General features: G+C 36.9%; 2 protein-coding genes across 2 annotated transcripts in view; one reads left to right on the top strand and one right to left on the bottom strand.

Annotated features, from left to right (window-relative positions):
- Window positions 1–1,556: 1,556 nt before the first annotated feature.
- On the top strand, window positions 1,557–6,846 carry LOC123526476 (uncharacterized). The gene is made up of 2 exons (XM_045305642.2): window positions 1,557–2,379; window positions 6,140–6,846. The coding sequence occupies exons 1-2, from the start codon at window positions 1,629–1,631 to the stop codon at window positions 6,562–6,564; spliced, it is 1,176 nt and encodes a 391-aa protein (XP_045161577.2). The 5' UTR covers window positions 1,557–1,628; the 3' UTR covers window positions 6,565–6,846.
- Window positions 6,847–16,486: 9,640 nt separating this feature from the next.
- LOC123526478 (7SK snRNA methylphosphate capping enzyme-like) overlaps window positions 16,487–27,922 on the bottom strand; it is a 21,605-nt gene continuing 10,169 nt past the window's right edge. The window contains exons 3-4 of the mRNA XM_045305647.2: window positions 25,562–25,688; window positions 16,487–20,417 (exon numbers count right to left, since the gene is read on the bottom strand). Of these exons, the coding sequence (XP_045161582.2) occupies window positions 19,681–20,417; window positions 25,562–25,688 (864 nt within the window). The 3' untranslated portion in view covers window positions 16,487–19,680. The remainder of the gene's footprint in view (window positions 20,418–25,561; window positions 25,689–27,922) is intronic.

Raw genomic sequence — 27,922 nt, 5'->3', positions numbered from 1 at the left:
AGTTGTTTACTGCAGCCTGTTGTCATTATGAAATTTTCGGACACTTTTGAGGAGTAAGATTCTCCAAAAGATTTGTCTTGGTATAAAAATACAAACAACAACAACAAAAAAAAAAAACAACAACGGAATATGAAACAACATTGTTCGATATTCAACTTAAATCCTAGATGGATCAACTTAAATCCTAGATGGATCAACTTAAATCCTAAATGGATTTCAAAAGAAGAACCTCGGCAAGATAAATTGTGTCTATGTCCCTGATCCATGTTCCCATCTTGTTAATATACAGCTTTTGCAGCGAAACCTCTTGAGTCTCAAGTTGTTTTTATTATGTATAAGTAATGGTTTAATTGAGAGTGGAGAATTCTTTTTCTGCCTCTTTAAGGACCACTTGAAGTTGTATATGTATAACTACAGTATTTGTAGAATTAAAGAAGTAGTTTTAGCAATATGCGCTCTTTTAAAAATGTGATGGAGAATGTGCAACACTTGGCAACATTTCTTATTAGAAAGATTTATAATGACAAAAACGTTATGAAAATCTTACTACAAACAAAAAAGTGAGCCCTTGAATAAAATATCTGCAAAGAAACGGCAGCTATTTTGGGCACAGTTTTCATCATTCTTTCCTTATATGTACATTACCAAATATTATAGATCAGTGCATTTAGCCATTTGAATTTAATATCTGTAATGTAACGGCAGCTACTTTGGTCTCAGTGATGTAATCATTCTTTCCTTATATGGACATTGCCAGCTATTTTGGGCAAAGTAATGTCATTATTCTTTCCTTATATGGACACTACCAAATATGGTAAATCAGTGAATAACCAGTACGGGAAACTTATTATGTAGGTCATGATATAATATGATCCATAGTAAAGTTGGCGTAAAAATATGTATACCGTAAAGGGTTTAAGACTAAGTTTGATTGTATTTAACATAATTTTGTCATAAATACCATACTTGAAAAAGCTTATTTAAGGAAAGAACGTTGACGTCAATGTGCAGATTCCCCTTTAAGTACAGAACAGTATTTATTGCAAAAATAAATAAAAGTGTTTTGTTTGCTTGTAAAGGAATAATTGAAATTAATGTAATACACAAAATGTACATTTATTGATTTTACTCGGTTCTTTTCAAGCTTAACATAACGAAACAAATGTATAGATATGTTGAAGTGCAAAGTCTCTCTCCATAACATGATCCACGGTTCATAATGTTAGATTTTGTGTTACTTAAAAATCGCAATTGAATAAATTTGAAAACCTGCATAAAATTTATCATGCACATTTAATAGTATATCCTTAACGAGCCAATACAGTTCCAAAACATCGCGAATTTTTATTGGAACACAAAATCTAGCATTGTAAAGAACTGAAGACCATTTTTGTGAGAGATCTGATTTTGTAGTCTAATATGTGCATACATTTCAAATACGATAACTTTCTCGAGCAAATAATGCATTTACATGTATTACAATGTGCATAGAAATGTGAGAAATATATAACACATCTCCTTTAGCGCACTCACACTTGAAGCCTAATTGATATGATTTATGTAGTAGTAAAGCTGAGATATTTTGCATGAGCTCGGGAAAGTTAACCGACCTTTGAAAAACTAAAAAAATGGAGCTGGTATTGAGATATTTGTGCTTAATTATACTGTTGCAATCAGTGACCTGTGAACTAGACAATGACATCATTTTAGATGTGATCTCCAGTAGGCTGGCCCACATTTCTATATCATTAGCTAGAATCGCCAGGAAACAGCGAGTGATGGAAACACGCCTTGATTCAATAACTGCTAATATGAAGGACCACGATCTTACAGACGGAAAACAGGAAGATGTCGAGTCAGATTATTCAGATGAAGAAGCGAAAGAAGAACTTTTAATTATGAAGAGGGCAATATCCTCTGAAAAAGAGTATGTTCGAAATTTAGTGGAGTCTATATCTGTTGACACTGGCGACAGAATCGCGTCTGTTAAAGCAACCTCAGATGACCTCGCCGGTAGAATCACTGCTGTTGAAGCAACTTCAGACAACCTCGGCGGAAGAGTCACTGCTGTTGAAGTAGCTTCAGATGACTTCGGCGGAAGAATCACTGCTGTTGAAGCCACTTCAGACGACCTCGGCAGAAGAATCGCTGCTGATAAAGCAACTTCAGATGACCTTGGCAAAAGAATCGCTGCTGTTGAAGCAACTGCAGACGATCTCAGTGGTAGAATCGCTGCTGTGAAAGGATCTTCAGTCGACCTCAGCCGCAGAATACAATCGATGGAAAAGGGCATGGCTATTGTAGAAGCAACTTCAGGCGGTCTCGGAACCAGAGTGGATTCTATGGAATCAAGCATTGCTTCTTTAGTGTCAGCAGCAGGTACATTGGCTCTTGATTCTTTTCTGTTTTGTTCTGTTTATGACAAATTTGAAATTTCCTTTTGTGTACGTCCGCAATTGCCAATTTTTTTATTAGTAATTTGTAGAATATCAAATTATGTTTAATTTCTTTGCTGGCGCAATTATCTTCATTAGGATCAATGTCTAAAAAAGTCACGTCGTAAAAACCCCTATGTTATTCTGAAAAGTTAATTATACTTACTTTAAAGCAATGAGTACAAATTTAATGTACGAATGTTATCATGTTATAACAGGAAACAAACATCCGTAAACGCTGTTGTACCATAAAATTTGTAAAACCTAAATTATGAATTTTGTTTTAATTATGCGTGATAGGGCCGAAATAGGCTCGCGCTTTGCCATGGATCGGGCATATATGAAAGTTGTGTTGTGTTAACACCTCCTTGTTAGTGCTATTGAAACTCTATGCTGAAAGGTATCATTAGGTTATATACTCAAAACTTGGTAATAATCGAATCACAATTGATTAAAAAAGCATATTGTCATGACGCACGTTTACAGTTTACTATTTAAGGTTCGAAGCTCCTGGTTCCTTAAGCCGGTGCATTATTTCTCATTAACAGACTTAATCCAACCGAATCTGCTATTTATTTGCTTGGTAGCATTCTTGGCTATCAGAAGATCTTCTTGAAGATGTAAGCAGCTCTCATGTGCCGTTCAGAAGGCACTAAATATCTTCCCAGAAGTTTTGAGTAGTATTAAGTATTTGATTTCTTAACAAATTTGGTTTTCATCCACTTGATATTGTTCACATTCTTGACAGCTTTTTGCAAATTCATAAGTTTAAATCTAAAGATTACTTAAATTAGCTATATATTCCATATTGTTTTTTAGTTCTTGTTCAGTGCCGCTTTTCAACAGTGAATATTGCATTAAAGAGAGCATAAGTATCTCACTATAATGCATGTTTTCCTGATATTCAAAAACAAACTGCTTTATTTCTCACGTAAATGACTGCATAGATACACTTCACGATCACACAAAACAAAGATAACTGATAAAATATCCATTAAGAAAACAAATGTTCATGAATGCAGCCCGAAATCGTAACCCTATATCAGTGTATGGATGTTTGCAGGGAATTTGTACATAATTAATATGATACAGAATATATACATAAAAATACATATTCGATGTAAAACGTAATTACTGACAACAATAATGAAACCATCAAATAAAAGAACAATATAAATAAGAAACTGATATTAGTATAAATTAAACTGATAGATACATTAGCTCAGAATGAAAAGGGAACATTGAATGTGGAATGAATGTTTCCGGTTATTTCTTGGTTGACAAAAGAAAAGAAAAAATACATTACGTACGTGTCGAATACATCGCAGTTTTAACTTTTGAGAAAACAAAATCGACACTGTGAAAGAATCAAACGCATTTTCCATGACACTTAGGAAAACACAGCACAGTTTTGTTTCATATATAGCCCCTTTTCAAGTCGCAAAATTGCACAGATTTATTGATACTAAAATGTTGACAATAGTATACTTCATTTAGCAACTGCAGGTTTGTCTTTTACGAGTTTTCTGCTACCTGGGATTTTTTTATCTCCGTTGTTCTTTTAGACAGAGATAATATTCCTGTATCTAAAGCACAGCTGAATAGTTTCACGTAAAGTTGCATTTAAGTAATGCATAAGCGGAATATGGAAAATTAAAATCATTTCAATTATTGTTTTTAGTATTTCACTGGCATGCTTATAGTTGAATTATATCAATAATCGCTTACTTTGACGACACCAGTGCGCACTTTTGCTAGCCTGTCATACGTCAGCTAGGTTAGGAAAATGCATAGAAATTCTATAAAATGTCATATTTCATATTTCGTTTTTCAGCAGGTTCTCTGACTTGGCCAAATACTTACAATCTCCATACATGTCTTTGGCACTCTAAGATAACCTCACAGGATCAGTTACATAAGTTTAGCGTTTATTGAGTCAAAAATCATACCCTTTTTAACATAGAATTTTATGTTAAAGTTATACATGTAAGCATGTTTCTCTGAAATAGCGAAGCCAAAGGCTTTCAAACTCTGTGATACATTTGATTTAAAGGTTTAATATGTAACTTATTCTTAAAACAAATACATGACTTTCTGTGTCATGCCGCCAATAACAGGGACCACAATGGAAATAAGGGGAACTTTTGTTTCTCTTTTTGTGTTATCCCTGGTATTGGTGTGCATTTCATGGTTTAGAATATATGTATGATTGTATTAGTCTGCTTGCCACCATATTGTTGTTATATATCATGCATCTGTTTTATTGCCATGTTTTATAATTGATATATGTACACTTTTACTAAATAAAATCAATCAATCAATCAATCAAACTCCACACAAATCTTTGACATTATAAGATGATCTCACAGGGGCAAGTTATATAACATTTTTATTGAAATTGTATCTCTCGTTAACATAGAAACTTTGTGTCTTGCATGTAAGCGTTTTTCTCAGAAACTACATGACCAGGACTGGTGTTTTCAAATTCTAAAATTCTACGCACATCTTTGGCACAATAAGATGATTTTAAAATTCTAGATTTCGTTTTGTCAAAACAATGCACCTTTTTCATATAGAAATTTTGGTGAATGTTTTGCATGTAAAGCTGGTATCTCAGGAATTATTGTATTGAATGCTTTTAAAATCTTCATAAGACTTCGGCATCATAAAATGACCATTCTGAGCCTGATTAGTTTGCTCCTTTCTCAACAGAGAAAAAAATGTTAAAGCTTTTGTATGTAAGCTAATATTAGGCACAAGGACTTCAAATAGACGAGCAAACTGTCATTAGACATTTTTTAGTTCTGATTTAATTTTCAGTTTAGAAGTTTCAGTCAAAACAGTCAAAACACTGGAACCCGCCCGCTTAGCTCAGTAGGTAGAGCGTCGGTCTACGGATCGCGGGGTCGTGAGTTCGATCCTCGGGCGGGGCGTATGTTCTCCGTGACTATTTGATAAACGACATTGTGTGTGAAATCATTAGTCCTCCACCTCTAATTCACTTGGGGAAGTTGGCAGTTACTTGCGGAGAACAGGTTTGTACTGGTACAGAATCCAGGAACACTGGTTAGGTTAACTGCCCGCCGTTACATGACTGAAATACTGTTGAAAAACGGCGTTAAACCCAAAACAAACAAACAAAACACTAGGTTTGTGGTGTTTGGACTCGAATGTCATTATGGGTCAAATGGGTTTCCGATAATGAACTTATGGACACTATTATATTTTTAATTTGCGAAGTCATTTTAGCTAGGCTAAAATACGTTATAATATTTTTGTGGTATTTGATCGCTAGGTTACCTACACATATCCTTAAGGTCAATAGATCATAATGGTCTGACTGAGTAATTCCTTTAATACCAGTATTCTGATTTGCAGGAATATTCATGTCTTTACTATATTACTTTCAATGCATTGTTTTTAAAACTTTCCAGAGGTATTTATGACGACATATAATGTTCAAGCGTCAAAATGGACACTGCTGCTCGAGCCATACCACTTTGTGTTTGGTATTGATATCTTATCTTTTGCCATAGATAGTTGTATGATGATATCACAGGCAATACATATATGCTGCTAGACCCCGAAATTTTAATTTGGCATTTTTCTAGTTATTTTAAAATAAAATATGTTTCTGATATATACTTTTATATCATCTCGAAGCATCAGTATTCTCTTATCGAAAAACTTTAATCTATTTATAGAAAGGCATGTCAGCTTCTCTGTGCAGTACAGACCAGAAGGTAACCATGCAATCCTTAAGAAAGGAACTACCATTAAATTCAACCACGTGTTTTACAATGATGGTTCAGGATACGATAAAACCACGGGAATATTCACCGTGCCTGTATCAGGTGTCTACCAATTCATCTTCTTCATCGAGGGCTGGCAGAAGAAAGACGAGTTCATTTGTCAGGCTGCTACTGTGGTATTGTACGTTGACGGTAGTGCGGCTGGGACAGCGGCTATCGCTGACCCACGGGATCACAATCAAATTGTGCAAGCTGGTAACGCATACATCAATTACTTAAGTAAAGGCCAAGTAGTGAAATTGAGAACAGGAACCAGCTGTGACGAGCATATCATCTATTCTCATAGAACAACATTTAGCGGTGTTCTACTTTATTGATATCAGCTTTGTATATATATTTTATAGGAAAACAGAAGGGAAACATTCAGTACAGAGTAAGTCTTTTTCAAAAGAGTTTGGATGCGATATAATTGGGAAAAATATTTCAATGGAAGTATTTGGCTTATTATTCTGTAGAATAACAGAATGCATTTGTAAGTGATGTAACAATTCTGAAACAGTACTGCGCGATTTTCGTGTCCAACCTCCAGTTTTTCCAGTAATCTATGGTATCGGATTTTTCACACATCAAATAAAAAAGAATAAATTCGAGTCATAGTACCTGCTATACTTTTTCTATTTCTATTTCCACATTTAAGTGATATGTGCCATTTCGTTATTTCGTTCTGGCGTAGTGTACTAAATTCGGTTATTTTCGACATTTTTTTCGGGATAAATGTTTACAATATCGTTGAATAACCGATGGACCGTATGTCAGAAACTCGTATATGTATTAAGAACTTTGTTGATGCACCTATACATAACTGGGTATCTATTTTGCACTGAATGCACATACTTACAACGAGGCACACATACATTTTTAAAAAAAAAATCGGTTAGACATATTGACCAGGTCCCAGCTTAGCACACCTTATATATATATATATATATATACGGAGTTCACCCCCTATGATTTTGAAAAAGTCTCTCAGTTTTTAATTATGGTAAACTGGATATATTTAAAACATTGGTTTTAAACTGCAATGTTGAATATGACACGCGAGCTAATTATTCTGACATGACGTTTTGCGAGTTGACCTTGTTAACGTCAAAATATTTCTTAATTGACAAGTATTTAAAAATCAAATTAACTTGTCTAGAAATTCAAAATGGAATGTAGGCTTACAATGAGTCCAAATATAAGATGGTTAAAATCCTTTTTATTGAATGTTCTATGTGACATTATGCGACTTGTGTAACGTTTAAAATACTGGCAAAAAGCTAACCTCATGAAATATATAAGGGAAAGCACACCTGCTTTTCATTCGTGTACAACTGACTGAATTATCCTTCTTTGATATATATATAGCTTAAATTAAACAGTATTCCAGCCAGAAAATCTTAGATAATTGAATGCCACTGTCTTTTGTGCCTGTTGTTCATTCTGACATGTCATTCTAACCCTAACGCTGCTAAATTTATATAATGGACTTGTCCATCTTCCAGTTTGGACAGTTTCAGTAACTGTTAAAAAGCAAAACAGTTACAGTATTATTATTAATAAACTGTTAAAAGGTTAAACTGCCAAAACGATACTGACTGGATGGCGAACAGTGCAGATCTTAATCAGACAGCACTGCACGGATGTGCAAGCTAACCATGGTCACGCTTGACTGGTCGCAAAAGCAGAATTAATCCTGTCCAGGATGTTAAGCGTTAAATCATCCACTCTGCACTGTAGCAATGCTAGCAGATCCGATTTAAATTGAACTGTTCGTGTGATATTATGAAAAGTACAAAATCCATCATATCCTCGGGTGCCGGCTTTGAAATGCATCTGTCAATATTTTGCCCGCCCGGGGGAGCGGCGGGCATACACGGGACTTTAGACAGAAGACCATTCCCGACAGGTGTCACACGACACTTGTAGGCTGATACTGTGATACTGAAAAAATCTACAAGACCAATGGGAGCATATAATGGAAAATAATAGCAGACTCGATTTGATGTGTAGTGAGATGTGCAACAACCCCATGCCTATTAACACCGGCTTTACCGGAAGTGTGATAGAAGAACATTGAATGAACTCCGTGATCCTCAGACCAGAAATAATGAACAAACCTAAGTCCAAGTAATGGGCGACTTTTCAAAGCCACCAATGTGCGACTTTCAAAGCCGCCATACGGCACTTAAAGAATGTTGTTGCAATGGTTAATCAAATCTGTCAGATCATCGAATGCAACCAAGCAATATTATAGCAGACTCGCTGTTCACGAGAGGTAATGAAAAATGTAACATCCCTAACGCCCACTAGATCCTGCTTAACCGGAAACCTTTCATAAAATAACACTTCCGTCTACTTTGGAGAAAATCGTGACAGCGTGTACTTGAAACAGGTGAGATTATTTAGCCCTTCATAGATTACAGAGGACGGGGGAATTTGGAACGTTTGACAAACACATTTTTATCAGTCAGTAATAAAGTCAGAAAATTGAGTTTGTTTCAGAACGCAACATCAACATTTGTCAATTTAGACTGTGCTTAAACAGCCAATCAAATGCTAAAGGTTAACGACTAGATTCAATTCTAAAATTTTTGGTTCCTCGTGAAAGTTATAGCTTCCTTAATTCTGTTTTTTTTTCTTGTGGTTGAAGAAATATCTCCTACATTTAACCATAGCTCAACTTACTTTTCGTACACCCTTCAAAGTGTTCCCCTTTCAGTTTGAGTGATGTGGAGCGGAACCATTTGAGGCATATACAAGTAAGACCTTTTTTTATCTACCCTTTGCTTGAAAACGCTTTATGCTATGACTCCACAGACATTTGAACTAATCTAAGAGAGGTTGATGCATGGAAGCTACGTTCTGTTAAGAAAGATTCACCAAACAGTTAACAAATTGCAGAGGAACTATTTGTATGACGTTTTAGAAAGGCACATGCAGGGGTGCGGCAGACCATCAAATATCTGGTTCAAACCTATTTGATGACTGGTTTCCGGATGTTTAAACAGTTCTTTCGCCTTTGTAACTAAGAGATTGTGCCGACAGCGGTCAAGTCCTCTCCCGTCGTGGTTCGAATGGGCCACAACTCCTTATATGGGCATGGTCTAACCTAAATACTCCAAAAAGCATTAGCCTTTGTTTACTGACCAGATATAAACATTCTATAAAGGGCGGCAACCAGTATGTCCAAGCGTTCTCTACCATTCATGTACATCCTGAAAACAGGCCACTGTGACCTTGAATTTTATCCTCTAAAATAAAAGGGGTCATAGACAATCGTGCTATAAAGTATGATAGTTCGAGGCCCAAACATTATCCGGCTATTAATGAAAATAATAGTCCAACTGTCACTTTGAACATGACTTTTACTTACTGATCCCCAAAACAGTAAGATATATCATTTGTCATTTTGTATGAATATTATAGGTGGCTCGGTGGTCTAATGGTAACACACAACTGACAAACCAGAGGTCCGGAGTTCGAACCCCGGTCCAAGCAGGGACATTTCGGAGATGCTCTTGAGTGTCTCCCACGCAACTGACCATATGCAGTCATCTTATGAAGCTTTAACTACTGTAGGGCAAAGCATGCTCTATTTATTGATCGAAAGCCAAAGTGTCCGACCGACCTGCAATGAGCCAAAATGGCAACAACGTCGAGCCCTTTCACTTGCTGAAATATTTCATCGACACTTTCATTTCTTTTGATTACAACAAAGTACTTGATGCAGTCAAACTTACAGACTAGAGAAAATCAGCCATGACCTTTGGACACCAAACGACGGTGCCTACTTGTTGCAGTGAGCGAAATGCCCAAATTTATAGTGCTACCTCACTAGAACATTACGCCGTATGCTATTTTGGCATAACCTTGAACTTGTAAATAGGGACCCAGGTCTAGTGCGTGTCACGATGTCACATTAATGCCAACAATTTCTTCCAAAGATTATCAAAAGATATGGCCTGTACAAGCTCTGATATACATTGAACCACAAGTGTGAGGTTGATCTCCGAGATAGGGACCTGGGTCTTGCACTTGTCTCAACGAGGCAAACATTTGTTGTTAAACAAGCATTCGCTACGATGGCCAATAGGAAGCATGTACTTTTCAATCTGAAATTTGCTTTGACCTTGACCTTTAATCTAATGACCCCAAAATTTATAGAAGACATCAGGTCCACTGACCACAGGCAATCATCGTGTGAAGATTGAAGGCCATATGCTTAAGTGCTTTCTTCCATTATTACCGATTGAAACTCCTTTTTGGGTTCTAATCCCCAAAACAAAAAGAGCTGGCAATCATCCTATGAAGTACTTTGGCAGCAAGTCCAAGAGCACTCCAGACATTGTATCGGAAAACAGTTTGTTTCTATTTTTAGCAAAGGCGACCTCTACAATGTAAGTGCGGTCAAGTGAAACCATTTGTAACAGAGGCAGCGCACTTGACTATTTCGATACTGGACAGTAAAATTGGGTATATCTGTGAAAACTAGAGTTATCTTTAGTCGTTAATACCCTAGCAGAGGCAACAAAACATTTCATTTGTGACATGTCTGAATTGACAACTGAATTTAATGCTCCAAATCATTGTCCGTGCAGGTGATGATGTTGAACTACCGTGTACAATTTTAAGTTTTAATAAAATACGTTCAGAAATAATCGAGAGAGAGAGAGAGTGAATTAACAAGAAAATTCAAGTATAAAAAGGTCATAATTAGCAGAAATTTTTCCTTGTGTCATATAATGTGAATGATGGTGTGGAACAACTATTTTAGGTCTGGAAAAATCCACTAAGTATTGTTTTGATTGGATAAAACGTGGTCACGTGGTGACCTCCTATATTTCTATGGAGGGTCAGTAGATTTTCATGTCATTCTAGGCTAAAAAATGTGGTTGTTAAAACAAATCAGTTATTGGGTTTGTCAGTGGCCCTCCATGGAAATATGTGGGGTCAGTATGATAAATAGGGGGACTCGGGCAACACCTTATACTAACCCCATATATCTCCATGCAGGGTCACTATCGAACTCAATAATTAATAATATCAGAGATAGGTTGAAAGTGCATCAAAACTTTAACCTGAAAATCTAGGTAAAAAGGGGCATAATTCGTGATATATCCAAAATGTATTGATTGGCAATACGGATATTCAATAGTGGGAAAAAAAGGATTTTTGTCCAGAACTAAATGCATAATAACACATTAATAAATACATAGTGACGTCCCTTGAAAAAAATCCAAAGAGTAATGTCCCTTATTACAACAAGAGATCACAGAGTGATCTTGGCGCCCACCAATGTGCCATTTTTGAGAATTCCAAAATTTTAAAACTTATTGACTAGCTCAAGGTCAAATTTCATTTCCGTACAAAACACTGTGCATGTGGTCAAAATTCGAAACCTGTAGCTTGAGAAATGTGAAAGTAGGTCACTATATCAAGTTCAAGGACGAAGTTCTTTGTACACAAAACTGTGCATGTGCATCAAGTTTGAAGGCTGTAATTTGAAAAATTAGGTCACTAGGTCAATCTTAAGGTCAAAGTTTATTTTGGTACACAAAACTATGCAAGTGGTCCAAATTTGAAGGCTGTAGCTTTAGAAATGTGAAAGTAGGTCACTAGGTCAAAATCAAGGTCAAATTACACTTCAGAATACAAATCTATACATGTGGTCCAGATTTAAAGCCTGTATATTCAAAAATGTGAAAGTAGGTCACTAGGTCAATGTCAAGGTCAAAGTTTGCTTCAGTACACAATCCTATGCATGTACATCTAAATTTGAAGCCTGTACCTACAGAAATGTGAAAGTAGGTCACTAGGTCAATCTTAAGGTCAAAGTTCATTTCGGTACAAAAACTATGCAAGAGGTCCAAATTTGATGGCTGTAGCTCGAGAAATGTGAAAGTAGGTAACTAGGTCAAAATCAAGGTCAAATTTTAGTTTGGAACACAGAACTATGCATGTGGTCCAAATTTGATGCCTGTACCTTCAATAATGTGAAAGTAGGTCACTAGGTCAATGTAAAGGTCAAAGTTTGTTTCGGTACTCAAAATTATGCATGTGGTCCAAATTTGAAGGCTGTAGCTTGAGAAATGTGAAAGTAGGTCACTAGGTCAAAATGAAGGTCAAATTTCATTTCGGAACACAAAACTATGCATGTGGTCCAAATTTGAAGGCTGTAGCTCGAGAAATGTGAAAGTAGGTCACTAGGTCAAATTTTATTTCGGAACACAGAACTATGCATGTGGTCCAAATTTGATGCCTGTACCTTCAATAATGTGAAAGTAGGTCACTAGGTCAATGTAAAGGTCAAAGTTTGTTTCGGTACTCAAAATTATGCATGTGGTCCAAATTTGAAGGCTGTAGCTTCAAAAATGTGAAAGTAGGTCACTAGGTCAATATCAAGGTCAAAGTTTTTTTCAGTGCACAAAACTATGCATGTGGTCCAAATTTGAAGGCTGTAGCTACAGAAATGTGAAAGTAGGTCACTAGGTCAAAATCAAGGTCAACTCATGTCAAGGTTCATCTTGCCACTCAAAACCATACAGGTGGTCCAAACTTGAATATTGTAGGTTATTGACAATAAGATTTTAAAAGCTTTTCCCTATATAAGTCTATATGAACCATGTGACCCCCAGGGCGGGGCCATAATTGACCCTAGGGGATAATTTGAACAAACTTGGTAGGGAACCACTAGATGATGCTACATTACAAATGCCAAAGCCCTAGGCTTTGTGGTTTGGACAAGAAGATTTTCAAAGTTTTTCCCTATATAAGTCTATGTAAACAATGTGACCCCCGGGGCGGGGCCATATTTGACCCTAGGGGAATAATTTGAACAATCTTAGTTGAAGACCACTAGATAATGTCGCATACAAAATATCAAAGCCCTAGGCCCTGTGTTTTTGAATAAGAGGTTTTTCAAAGTTTTTCCCTATATAAGTCTATATAAACCATGTGACCCCCGGGGTGGGGCCATATTAGACCCCAGGGAAAAAATTTGAATCATTTTGGTAGAGGACCACTAGATGATGCTTCATACCAAATATCAAAGCTCTAGGCTCTGTGGTTTTGGACAAGAAGATTTTCAAGTTTTTCCCTATATAAATCTATGTAAATTATAGAAATAAACAAAGGGCCATAACTCACTAAAGAATTGTTGAACCAGTCTGATTTTCAGGGGGACACAACTAGGGTACCAATACATCATTCTGACAAAGTTTGGTCAAAATCCCCCTGGTAGTTTCTGAGGAGATGCGATAACGAGAAATTGTTAACGGAAGGACGGACGTCGGACCACGGACGCAGAGTGATTTGAATAGCCCACCATCTGATGATGGTGGGCTAATAAAATGACGTCGTTTCCAAGTGACGTTACTAACGTCAACAGTACAGTATTACTCCTGAAGATCCCGTAAACGTGTGAAACCGGTTGAGTTACATTATTTTATACTACTTAATTGGAATAGAATTATTAAATACATGTATGTAAAAAATTAAAGGCATCTTGATTCATCTTTTTTTTCCGCTATATATAATTATGTCGAACAACTATTTTAAGTTCAGGTAATAAGACTTAGAGATAAAAGCAATGAGCATCAAAACTTTAACCAATATGTGGATTGGGACACAGGATTGAGTAGGACAGCTCCCCATACACTTTGTATAGTCAAGCAACAAATTTATGAAAGGTCCATAGAAGAACGTTTCTGACCAAAGTTGGTGAAAATCAATCATACAGTTCATGAGCAGTGGCTGTTTCAAGTGTTGATCTATTTGGTCAAAAAAAAAAAAACAACACTTGAACAAAACAGACCCTGTAAACCTTTGACCTCTCATGTGTGACCTTGACCTTGGAGCAAGGGGTCTAGGTCTTGCGCACGACACGTCATCTCATTATGGTGAGCATTTATGCCAAGTTATTCCAAAATCCCTATATCGATGACAGAGTTACAGCCCGGACAAGAATTTACACGATGCATGCACGGACGGACAGTGCGATTGTATGTCAACCTTTGGAGGCATAAAAAGACCATAATTCTGAAAAAGTGCAGGTTAGAGTTCTTGGTCTGCTTACTCATCTAATGATGATAAAAAAAGTGTGCAAAGTTGCAAAGCTGTAGCTCTTAGTGTTTGAAAAAAGGCGGACCTAAACAAAAATTTTAACCAAGAAAAAAATAATCAAATTTTCTAAGTACAAAAAGGGCCATAATTCTGACAAAATGCTAATTAGAGTTATGGTTCTTAGCCTACATAGTCATCTAATGATGATAAACAAGTGTGCAAAGTTTCAAAGCTGTAGCTCCAACAGTTTTTGAGAAAAGGTGAACCTAAACAAAACTTTTAACCAAGTCCGACACCGACAATCAAGCGACAATACCTTGTAGATTTTTTTCAACAAGAGGGCCATGATGGCCCTAGTTTCGCTCACCAGAGTAACACAACATAACAGACATATCTGACCTAGTGATGCAGTTCTTGAAACCACATGACACAGTTTCAAACTCGTCTGAGTTTTCAAGGAGATAAACATTCTGACCAAGTTTCATGAAGATTGGAGCAAAAATGTGGCCTCTAGTGTTTTTTTTCTTCGATTTGGCCTAATAACATAGTTTTTTACCCTACTGGAGCTAATTTTTAACCTGTCTGAAATTTCATGGAGACAAATATTCTGCCCAATTTTCATTAAGACTGGAGCAAAAAATGTGGCCACACAAAAGCATTTTCTTTCATTTGACTAGTGACCTAGTTTTTGACCCCACATGATTCAGATTAAAACTCGTTCATGATTTCACGAAAACAAACATTCTGACAAAGTTTCGTGAAGATTGGAGCAAAAAAAGTGGCCTCTAGAGTATAAACAAGCTTTTCCTTTGATTTTACCAAGTGACCTAGTTTTTGACCATACATGACCCAGAGTCGAAATCATACAAGCCTTCATCATACCAAACATTCTGAATAAGTTATGACGATTGAATCAAAAATGTGGCCCCTAGAGTGTTAACAAGCTTTTCCTTTGGTTTGACCGGGTGACCTAGTTTTTTTTACCCCATATGACCCAGATTCGAACTTAGCCTAGTGGTCATCAAGATAAACATTCTGACCAATTCTCATGAGTTTCAAACTTAAAATGTGGTCTTGAGTGTTTACAAGGTTTTCCTTTGATCTGGCCTAATGACCTAGTTTTTGACCTGACATGACCCAGATTCGAACTTGGCCTAAATATCATCAAGATAAACATACTGACCAAGTTTCATGACATTAGGGTAATAAATGTGATCTCTAGAGTATTAACAAGATTTTCCTTTGATCTGGCCTAGTGACCTTGTTTTTGACCCGACATGACCCAGATTCGAACTGCCTAGAGGTCATCAAGGCAAACATTCTAATTCTCATGAGTTTCAAACTTAAAATGTGGTCTCTAGAGTGTTAACAATATTTTCCTTTGATCTGACCTAGTGACCTAGTTTTTGAACCAACATGATCCAGATTCAAACTTGGTCTAGGAATCATCAAGATAAACACTGACCAAGTTTCATGAAGATAGGGTCATAAATGTGGCCTCTAGAGTGTTAACAAGACTTCCCTTTGATTTGACCTTGTGACCTAGCTTTTGACCAAACATGACCCAGATTCGAACTTGGCCTAGAGGTCATCAAGGTAAACATTCTGACTAAGTTTCACGAAGATAGGGTAAAAAATGTGGCCTCTCGAGTGTTAACAAGCTTTTCCTTTGAATTGACCTGGTGATCTAGTTTTTGATCCTAGATGACCCAATATTGAACTTGTCCAAGATTTTATTGAGGGTAACATTCTGACCAAGTTTCATTAAGATTGGGACAAAATTGTAACCTCTAGAGTGTTAAAAGTCAAATTGTTGACGATGATGGACAACGAACACAGGGCGATCATAAAAGCTCACCTTCAGCACTTTGTGCTCTGGTGAGCTAAAAATAAGAGGAGCTAATAAAAGCCAGAATTATGTATCTTGTCTCCGTGTGGTCATGCTAAGAGTATCATATATATAAATCAAAATATTGCATACAAGTTACAAGAATGAAATATCTGCCATAAATAGATGATGTGGAGTTTTTACTCTTGATTGATCATTCACACTGCCTTGACACAGGAAGCAAGTTCTAGATTCAAGGATTGTATGTCCACCTGTTTTAACAAAGTTTGATTCTTTGACGTTAATACCTAGGCAAGCATTTTTTCAAGCATTGCTTAAAGTCCATGCAAGTAAACAAACCAAGTATCTGAAAATATTCAAATCTGTTTAATATGAAACATTCATTTCATAATTCAAAACAGTGTATGAGAACATAATTAAATTGACAATAATATGACGAACATGTTGAAAGAGGAAACAAATAAAGAATAATGAATATTCATAGCACAAGTATGTAAATAGCTACCGTAAAAAATGGTTACAATACTATATGTGTCATTTCATATATTCTGTATGTCACATTCACTCCCATCTGCACCAAATATTCATGCATAAATACAGCAAAATCTGTTTGTTAAATATTTGTATTAAAATAAGTTGAGTGGGTTCCTATATTTGTTCCTTTGAACAAAAGAAAGCAATTAACATGGTTTTCAGAAGTAATTGTAGTAAAATTGAATTACATAATGCACAACATGTACATGTTAAACATTTTAATGAGAATGCTGAATTAGAATTTTTTTTTGGAGGGAGGGTGGGGGAAAAACTACTTCTGAAAACATATACAACATATATTTAGCTAGGTATTGTGATTTTGAACCTGTTCTCAGTTGTACTCTAATGTATTAAAGTCTTTTTCAGTCTACATCTACTTTTATCTGTACTGATTACAGATCAAAAATAAATTCTTCCTGTTATTTGATACCTGGGCCCAACAGAATTTCAAGTCTGAAATTAAGACTCAGATTTTAAAATGCTAGGGATGTAGCTGACAACAATCTGCGTAACGATTAAGATATATGTACAATATGGATACTTTTTCCTTTAAAAACAGCTCATCAGGTTAACAGTAAAACATCACTTGGTAAAGCACTGATGGCTCGCTAGCCCCAAGAACCGCAAACACTTAAAGGGATCCATGTAGTTTAGGGCCTCTTTTCTGATAATCTCTATGTTTGGATACCTCAAAACTCTGTACAAAATTTTGCCCACCCCACTGAGACTTTGCGTGTTAAATGTTTTAATGTATTACTGGATGTCTCCCAATCTAGTTATACCATACTAAATGGCTGTGGTCAGTCATATATATTTAACATGAATAAGAAGTACATGTATTCTGACAGCAATAGATATAAAATTCTGCACTAAGGATATCCAGTAATTATTTATTTTCTGGTTCAGTCCAGCATTTGTTCTAGTGTCAAAGTGTGAATCATTGTCTGGTAAATCATCATTAAATATTTCAAAATGGCATTATCATAGTTATATTGTTAATGTACTGATATTGTCAGAATCAATTACATCGCTATAATAGGCTAAAACTTGTTTTTGCTCTCTTATTTTTTTATTAGCACATATTTAGGCCAAAAAAAGTTCTGTTTCTGGTGGCATAGATTATAATAGCACTATATCGCTCACCTGACTCAAATGGGTACATGTTGCTTTTAGTCTAAATGGTGGTGTTGACATGTAATACAAGGAGGGAACATTCCGGAGTTCATGCATTCCAGGGTGTAACAGCATACAACAAAATTTAATGATCATATTTACTTTACCAATGTTGGGTGAAAATATTATAACATACATGTTATATGGTAGATATTTTACAGCTGGTAAGGAGAAGGGAAGTGAGAAAATAAAACTGCATAAAGCTAATTAAAACTTATAGAAATCTGAGAAAGTTATCACACAAATTGTACCAGTTTTTCATATATGAGCCGTGCCATGGGAAAACCAACATAGTGGCTTTGTGACCAGCATGGATCCAGACCAGCCTGCGCATCCGCGCAGTCTGGTCAGGATGCATACTTTTCGCTTTCAAAGCCTATAGCAATTAGAGAAACCGTTAGCGAACAGCATGGATCCTGACCAGACTGCGTGGATGCGCAGGCTGGTCTGGATCCATGCTGGTCGCAAAGCCACTGTGTTGGTTTTCCCATGGCATGGCTCATATAAACAAGTGATATCTCGTTTTATCATCGGCTTGTTAAAAGTTCTTCATAAGTAAGCTGACAAAAAATATGTAGCAGTTTTAAAAGGTAAAACAAACACATATGAATATATCCTAAACGTTTTTGTTGTCCAAAAAGTTAAAACCATTTTTCATTTTCCACTCAATTGTGCAAGGGAAGTAAACTTATAGATATATCTGCATGTAGGTACTGGACTAAGGCAAGAGTTGTCATTCTTTACAGATCACAACTTTTAATTAAATATCAAAACTTCTGTAATTGATATACTGTGAAATCATTTAATTTCGTGGGCATGAATTTTCGTGGTTTTGACCAAAATGGCTATTTCTTGTGGATGTGAATAAGATAAAATGAATGGGAATTTTATTTGCTCGTTGGGACTTAATTTCGTGGATTGACGCAACAACGAAATCCAAGAAAATTAGTCCCCCATGAAAATTAATGATTTCACAGTAATCAAAGCTATAATAAATTTCACATTTGTGAAAGCATTTTAGTTCTTTGAAGGACTTAAAAATCAATGTCTAGACTTTATCTAATGTATTTCTATCTTTGAAATATTAGGGTTTATCTCTAAATTATGATAGAGGACAACTACACAATGCTTCATGCAAGTTATCTAAACTCTAGGCCTTGAGATCTTTAAGATTTGAACAACTTAAGTTGAAGACTATCCAAGGAACTTACAGGCCAAGTTCCATCGATTTGCATCAAGCGCTTTCAGAAAAGATGTTGTTTGTAGAAAAGTGTGGACTGACGGACAGACGACGGACGGTGAGTAATCACGATAGCTTATCTCCTGAGCCCTTCAAGCTAAGGTGAGCTAAAAATATGGTCTATAGGTAAATTTTTGTTGTTGTTGAAAGTACACATCAGTAATTCAAACATTTCTGTAAATACATTATATGTGCTAATAACCTGAAAAGATTTAACACTGTACAATGAATAAGTGTCATAGGCCATCCATTGAAATTTTCAAAGAAAAGGTAAATGGTCAAAATATACAGTTGGTCGAGGCACCAGAAACATACCTATTTGTATTTTACGCATTATAATTGAACTTCTCACAACAGTTAATCTGTAGCTACAGATGGCTCAACAAAATTGAATCAGTATTGATAATAATGCTATAAACAGCTTTTAGACAGACTGAATCTACGCATTTTTAACTGAAAGTGTTCCTCTTAGTTTCAGACTTTAACCCATGAACACAGGCCTGGTAGTACAATTACATTTTCATGCCACTTCTTGGCAAAGACTTGTAATGTTTCTAATACATTTCCTCATATCTTTTTTTTCCATAAAAATATTTATGAAGAACTATCCTTTTCATTTAAACTTTGCTTAGAACTATCCTCTGCATCCTTTTCCAATAAGGGTACATCACCTGTGTCCATCTCAGACACAGAAACATCTTTACTATCCTTTGTTGAGGACACATCATTTTGGCCAGATTCGGATAAACTAAGAGATATCTCTTTTTTGGTAATTTTAGGTTCGGTCTGGATTTCTGCTGAGTCACAATCCATAACTGACACATTCTCGTTGCTATCTTTTGACAATTCCTTGCCAAGATTATTATCTGACATGGACCTAAAATCTGCATAACTATCAGACTGAATATTTTCATTAGTGATATCGCCAACACTGGACTGCTGTGTCGGAACAGGTACGTGATCACTGTCATTTGGTGATGACTGCTGCAACATTCTTATGTCAGCACTGTCATTCGTTGATGGCTGCTGCGACGACCCGGCTCTGTCAACACTGTCCTTTGTTAAAGAATGTTGCGACAAGACCGGTACATCTATGTCTTCCCCTGTTAACAACTGTTGCGACAAGACAGGTACATCAATGTGTTCACTTGCCGATGACTGCTGCGAGACGGATGAGCAAGAACAGCAACTATCCTCAGAGATCTGACTTAAATGACTTCCAAATACTGCTGGATGGCTACTTCTTAATGGTGTTGCATTTCCAACTTCTGACCACGGACTGTTTTGAACTGTGTCTGATTTGGTAAATACAATGATTGGACGACGGAAGCCTGAAAGAACAAATTACAATAAAATTATTAAAACAGGTAAAATTTGAGGACAATGTATACAGTATTATTTACAAGCTATATAAGAACCATGTTGGGGTAAATTACTGATCACTTGTTGAAGAGGACGTAGTCAAACCCCACCTCATTTTGCCAAATGTTCACTAAACAATGACTGTCTACCATATCATCTAAAGGACAATTATTTTATGCAAGAGAAAATCAGTGTGTAAGGAATAATATTTCAGTTCTAACATGGTACATGTATCAAGGCTTACTATGTTAAGACTTGACACCATCCACCAAATATTTGCCTGTCCTTGTGTGTTTTTTTTCCAGCATGCTGCTATGATGTCTGGCTTAATAACTGTGACATAAGAACAGTGATTTTGTTGAATAATAACCTCGGTTCCAATCGTCTAACAGGAAAACAGAACAGGCTGTGTTACAACGTTTGTTTCAAAAACGTTTACCCAGGAAATTTAATGATTTCACAGTATGTCTTACAATAGTAATGTATACAAGGCAGTCTGAAAGACAGCTAAATCCCCCGCCACTGCTATGGATAATGAAAGGGTAAACCTTTGACCTTTAGCTGTGACCTTGACCTTGAACTGACATGGCTGACTCATGAACTCTGCACAATGTCTTGATGAGGTGATCATTTGACCCAAGTTTCATAAATCCTTCAAGGGGTTTAGGAGATACAGAGCTCAAACCTTTGACCTTGAGTTGTGACCTTGACCTTGAGTTGACATGGCTGACTCATGAGTTCTTGATGAGGTGATCATTTGATCCAAGTTTGATGAAAATCCTTCAAGGGGTTTACGAGATACAGAGTGGACAAAAAATGGAAGGCTCAAACCTTTGACCCTAAGTTGTGACCTTGACCTTGAGCCAGCATGGCTTACTCATAAGTTCGGCATATCGTTTTGATGAGGTGATCAATCGACCTAAGTTTTATAAAATTCCTTCAAAGGGTTTAGGAGATACAGAGCGGACACAAAATGGAAGGCTCAAACCTTTGACCTTGAGTTGTGACCTTGACCTTGAGCCGGCATGGCTGACTCATGGGTTCTGCACATCGTCTTGATGAGGTGATCATTTGACCCAAGTTTCAAGATTATCCTTCAAGGGGTTTAGGAGATACTGAGCAGACAAAAATTGGAAGGCTCAAACCTTTGACCTTCAGTTGTGACCTTGACCTTGAACCGACATGGTTGACTCATGGGTTTTGCACATCGTCTTGATGAGGTGATCATTTGACCCAAGTTTCATGATCATCCTTCAAGGGGTTTAGGAGATATAGAGCGGACACAAAATGGAAGGCTCAAACCTTTCACCCTAAGTTGTGACCTTGACTTTGAGCTGGCATGGCTGACTCATGGGTTCTGCACATCGTCTTAATGAGGTGATCATTTGACCCAAGTTTTATAAAATTCCTTCAAGGGGTTAAGGAGATACAGAGCGGACACAAAATGGAAGGCTCAAACCTTTGACCTTAAGTTGTGACCTTGACCTTGAGCCGACAAGGCTGACTCATGGGTTCTGCACAATGTCTTGATGAGGTGATCATTTGACCCAAGTTTCATGAAAATCCTTCAAGGGGTTTAGGAGATATGGAGCGGACATGAAAGCATTACGGACAGACGGAAGGACGGGCGGACGGAGACCATTCCAATAACCTCCCACCATTTGTTTTTGCACATCGTCTTGATGAGATGATCATTTGACCCAAGTTTCATGATCATCCTTCAATGGGTTTAGGAGATATAGAGCGGACACAAAATGGAAGGGTTAAACCTTTCACCCTAAATTGTGACCTTGACCTTGAGCTGGCATGGCTGACTCATGGGTTCTGCACATCGTCTTAATGAGGTGATCATCTGACCCAAGTTTTATAAAATTCCTTCAAGGGGTTAAGGAGATACAGAGCGGACACAAAATGGAAGGCTCAAACCTTTGACCTTGAGTTGTGACCTTGACCATGAGCCGACAAGGCTGACTCATGGGTTCTGCACATCGTCTTGATGAGGTGATCATTTGACCCAAGTTTCATGAAAATCCTTCAAGGGGTTTAGGAGATATGGAGCGGACACGAAAGCGTTACGACGGACGGAAGGACGGAGACCATTCCTATAACCCCGCACCATTTGTGGCGGGGGATTAAACAAGAGCTGTCTGATGACAGCGCGCTTGACTATTCAAAGATTTGATTGAAGAATGGGGTCAAAATATTTCCACGGATATTCAGACAAAAAAAATAAATAGATTAGACAAACAATGTTCCTGTATTACTTTGATTTCGATAAGTCTTGCACTAAATGGCAATATATGAGCCAATTTCAAAGTCCAAAAAAGGGCCATAATTCAGTCAAAATAGTTATGTACTCTTGCCTACAGATAGAAATCATAATGATAAACAAGTGTTCAAAGTTTAAAAGCCATATGTCAAATAGTTTTGACAAAACATGGACTTGTATGAAAACAGAACCAATTTCAAAGTCCAAAAAGGACCATAATTCAGCCAAACTAGATGACAGAGTTATGTTCTCTTTCCTACAGATAGAGACTATTATACTAAACAAGTGATAAAAGTTTCAAAGCCATATGTCAAACACTTTACAAAAAATATGAACTGGTACGAAAAACTTAACCAAGATTTCTAAGTCAAAAGGGGCCATAATTCAGCCAAAATCCTTGATGGAGTTATGTACTCTTGCCTATAACTGGACATTGAGATGGTAAACAGGTGTTGAAAGTTTCAAAGCTTTATCTCAAAAGACTTTGTCAAAATATGAACTGGTACGAAAAACTTAACCATGATTTCTAAGTCAAAAGGGGCCATAATTCAGCCAAAATCCTTGATGGAGTTATGTGCTCTTGCCTATAACTGGCCATGATGATGGTAAACAAGTGTTGAAAGTTTCAAAGCTTTATCTCAAAAGACTTTGTCAAAAAATGAACTGGTACGAAAAACTTAACCATGATTTCTAAGTCAAAAGGGGCCATAATTCAGCCAAAATCCTTGATGGAGTTATGTGCTCTTGCCTATAACTGGCCATGATGATGGTAAACAAGTGTTGAAAGTTTCAAAGCTTTATCTCAAAAAACTTTGTCAAAATGTGGGCTGGTACGAACAACTTAACCCAAGGTGTGACGCCGACGCCAACGCCATGGTGAGTAGGATAGCTCTACTTATTCTTCGAATAGTAGAGCTAAAAACCAGCCTGGTCATGGACCTTCGATCTCTTGTCCCCACAAAGATTGGAGTCATCTAGTAACCACAGGAATGTAGAAGATGCTTTTGTAGAAAAGTGCATTACTTTAAACATTCTGCGCCTAGTGGTTCTCAAGTTATGAATTGTAAACGGTTTTCTGATGATCTTCAGGCTCCTGTGACCTTGACCTTTGATTGAGTTACCCTAAAATCAATAGGGGTCATCTACTGTGCATGTCCAGTCTATCCTATTAAGTTTAAACATTCTGGGTCAAGTGGTTCTCAAGTTATTGAATGGAAAGTTTTGTATGTTCAGCCCCGTGACCTTGAACTTTAAAGGAGTGACGTAAAAACAAAATGGGTCATCTACTTTGTAAGTCCTATCACCCTATGAAGTTTGAAGGTTCTAGGTCAAATGGTTCTCAAGTTATTGACCGGAAATGGATTTCCATGTTCTGTCTGCTGCGACCTTGACCTTAAATAGAGTGACCCCAAAACCAAAACGGGACATCTACTCTGCATGTCCAATCACCCTATGATGTTTCAACATTCTGGGTCAAGTGGTTCTCAAATTATTGAGTGGAAAGAGTTTTCCATGTTTAGGCCCCTGTGACCTTGACCTTTGATGGAGTGACCCCAAAAACAATAGGGGTCATCTACTTTGTAAGTACTATCACCCTATAAAGGTTAAAGGTTTTAGGTCAAATGGCTCTTAAGTTAAATAGGGGTCATTTACTCTGCATGACCAATCATCCTACGGAGTTTCAACATTCTGGGTCAATGGTTGTCAATTTACTAATTGGAAAGAGATTTCTATGTTCAGCCCCCTGTGACCTTGACCTTTGGTGGAGTGACCCCAAAAACAACAGGGGTCATCTACTCTGCATGTCCAATCATCCTACGAAGTTTCAACATTCTGGGTCAAGTGGTTCTCAAGTTACTGACCAGAAATGGTTTTCAATGTTCAGGCCCCTGTGACCTTCACCTTTAATAGAGTGACCCCAAAGTCAATAAAGGTCATCTACTCTGCATGTACAATCATCCTATGCAGTTTCAATATTCTGGGTCAAGTGGTTCTGAAGTTACTGATCAGAAATGGTTTTCCATGTTTAGGCCCCTATGACCTTGGTCGTTGATGTAGTGACCCCAAAAACTATAGGGGTCGTCTACTCCATAAGCCCTGCCACCCTGCGAAGTTTGAAGGTTCTAGGTCAAATGGTTCTCCAGTTATTGATCAAAATGAATTGTGACGGACGGACAGACAGGGCAAAAAAAATATGTCTCCCCCAGTGAGTTGGCAGGGGGGGGGGGGGGGGGGGCGCGCGGGGGGTGTGACGAAGTAATCATTACATGATATCTGATAGTCCTAGACCAAAGCACTCTCCAGCTGTTTTCAGTCTCAAGGTCACACCGACCTTTGACATGATAACCCCTGAAGCAATAGATCCAGTCGGAACTCTGCATCCCCAGCATTTACCAGTGTTGTTGATAGGAAACAGTTTTCAGTGTCGATGTCTCTGTGACCTTGACCTTTGACAACCAAAACAACAGGGGTCATCTAATAACCACTGGCAACCATCCCATGAAGTTTGAATAGTTACTGATAGAAAAAGAGAATGTCTACCAACCGACTGACTGACCGACAGAAATGAGCAAAACAATACACCCTCTTCTTTAGAGGTGGCATACAAATTTATTTGCTTTTGATGTACGTATTTCGACTGTATATTTATTTAAAACTGAAAGCGTGTTTGATGACTATCACAAATATTTTTGCAAAATACTTAATTAAGTTCCTCGCCACTGTTCAGATAATATTAATCTAAGACAGCATTCAAAGCATGGTTAAAATATATTTTATGAGAAATAATTTTTCTTTTGTGATAGTCAGCTAAATAAGACAAACATAGACAAAGAAACAACAGACCTTTAGAAGCATTATATGGCACATCAACAGTATTACATGTAGAAAATCCTATCTCCTTGGACAGCAGGTAGTCTGTAAACTGGTCAGGACGCAGGTGGATGTTCTGGAAATTCTGAAATATCTCCTCCTAAAAGAAAACATACAACTTGTTACAAGTTAAGATACCAGTAGCTACACATTTCATGAAAAACACAAGCTGCAAAAAGAACAGTACTGTGGAAATGTTAATTAACAAAATTTTATGAGCATTTCTTTAACAACATTATTAATAAGATAATGCTAAACTAGAGCTATCACTAAAGGTGATGAATGTACCCCCTGCATGCACTGACACAGTACATTGCAATTTGATGCACACAAGATTGCATAATTATGTTTGACTGTATGTATATAGACTATATGTATACAGTATAGTAACAAAAAACAAAGTCCCATAACTATGCAGAATATTTATCTAAAAGAACGTAACATGCACCATGCACAACTAGGGTTGGTACTGATCACTTGTGTGAAGTTTCATTTAATTGTGTGCAAGAGTTCGGAAGGTTAGGCGCACACAAGATTGCATATGCAGACTGTATGTACATAGTATGTTAACAAGAAACAAAGTAACATAACTCTGCAATTTTTGTTATTGAAAGAACCTAACATGCCCCATGCACAACTACTGTTGTTACTGACCACTTGTGTAAAATTTCATTAAATTGTGTCAAGGGGATGAGGAGAGATGGTGCGCACAAGATTGTGTCTATGTATATAGTATAGTAACAAAAAACAAAGTCCCGTAACTCTGCAAATTTTTTTTTCTGAAAGAACCTAACATGCCCCATGCACAACTACTGTTGTTACTGATCACTTGTGTGAAGTTTCATTAAATTGTGTCAAGGGGATGAGGAGAGATGGTGCGCACAAGATTTACGGACGGACTGACCGACAGACAACCTGAAACCAGTATACCCGCGTTACAACTTTGTTGTCCGAGGGTACAAATATAAAAGAAAATAAAGAGTTCAAAGATATTTGTTTGTTTCAGTGTATGATTGAAATATCTTATACAATCCAACACCAGATGCAATTGTAATATTTTCACGAATGGCATAGCAACTAGGACCGGTATGATTACCCGGTTAATCGGATCCGATCTGATTACTAGGTGAAACTGGTTTCGATTTTGCAAAACCGCTAATCGCTCTCAAATAATAAACATCCTACAATCCAATAAGATGTATATTACTGCATGTATACATTACATCCTTGACAGCAACACGCCTGAATGTGTTTCTTGATCGATAAACAGGTAGAATCGTGGGCTGTAAAGGGGCCCATTTTCTTCTGCTATTTTCAATCTTAATGATGTCACGAATTATACTTTATCTTTATACATTTCTTTGACCAGCACATAGACCCGCAGTAAATTTACAAAATGTACGCTAAAACACTGATCAGCATAATCAATAGTCTCTGATTTGCCTGTCGTGATATATCTAAAATAAAATACACCAAAATATGATTTATTAATTATCACACTGCTTGCAAATGAAGTCAGGAAGTCAGGTGCTGAAAGTACCTTGAGACAGTCATCAGAAAAGAAAACAGCATTTTCAATATGACGGACGATTAACCATTTCGATTCGATTTCATATAAACAATTAACCGGTTTCAAAATTTTGAAATTGTCCCAGCCCTAATAGCAACCAACTGAAAATGTAAGATATGGTGTTCGTCAGAGTGAAAGATATTTTGACCTTACAGTACAGCTAGCGCGGCACCTTCAAAAACCCTTCGACCCTCGCGCGTAAAAATTTTTTCGGGTGTTCAGTTGCGATGGCCGGACACCCGTCGGCCCTCGCGGTCATGAACACAGCGGTTCGCGGTGGACGGCCGCGAGGATTCGCAGTGTTCACGCGCGAGGGACCATCGCGGTCAACGTTTTATTTTAACATTAATTTTTCAACAGTATATAGAAGCATTTAATTGTTAAATTTATCATCTACAATGTATTTATTATAAATACACAATGTATATCATTTATTCAATTTACTCGTCTACCTTTATCAGACCTTGTTATCTACGCCCGAAAAATTTTAATGTTTTGATTTTAGTTTATTGCCATTGACGATTATATCTTTTTCAATAAATTATATCCAAATTGTAAACAATTGTGTGAAGGGATGTTTTACACACACATTGTATCAAATTGCGACACGTTGATTACATTCACAAGATTTTTTCATATAATTGTCTGAACACATGTCAAATTTTGACACGTTATCGGCGTATTTTAAATAGAAAGAGCTCGCACATAATCGTAAGTGTTAAAAACAAAATAAACAAAATAACATAGCCGATAGTTGTTTCTTT

This window comes from Mercenaria mercenaria, chromosome 14 (genome assembly GCF_021730395.1).
Source record: "Mercenaria mercenaria strain notata chromosome 14, MADL_Memer_1, whole genome shotgun sequence".
Taxonomy (NCBI): domain Eukaryota; kingdom Metazoa; phylum Mollusca; class Bivalvia; order Venerida; family Veneridae; genus Mercenaria; species Mercenaria mercenaria.
Note: the sequence above shows the minus strand (reverse complement) of the source record. Positions and strands in the feature narration are given on the sequence as shown.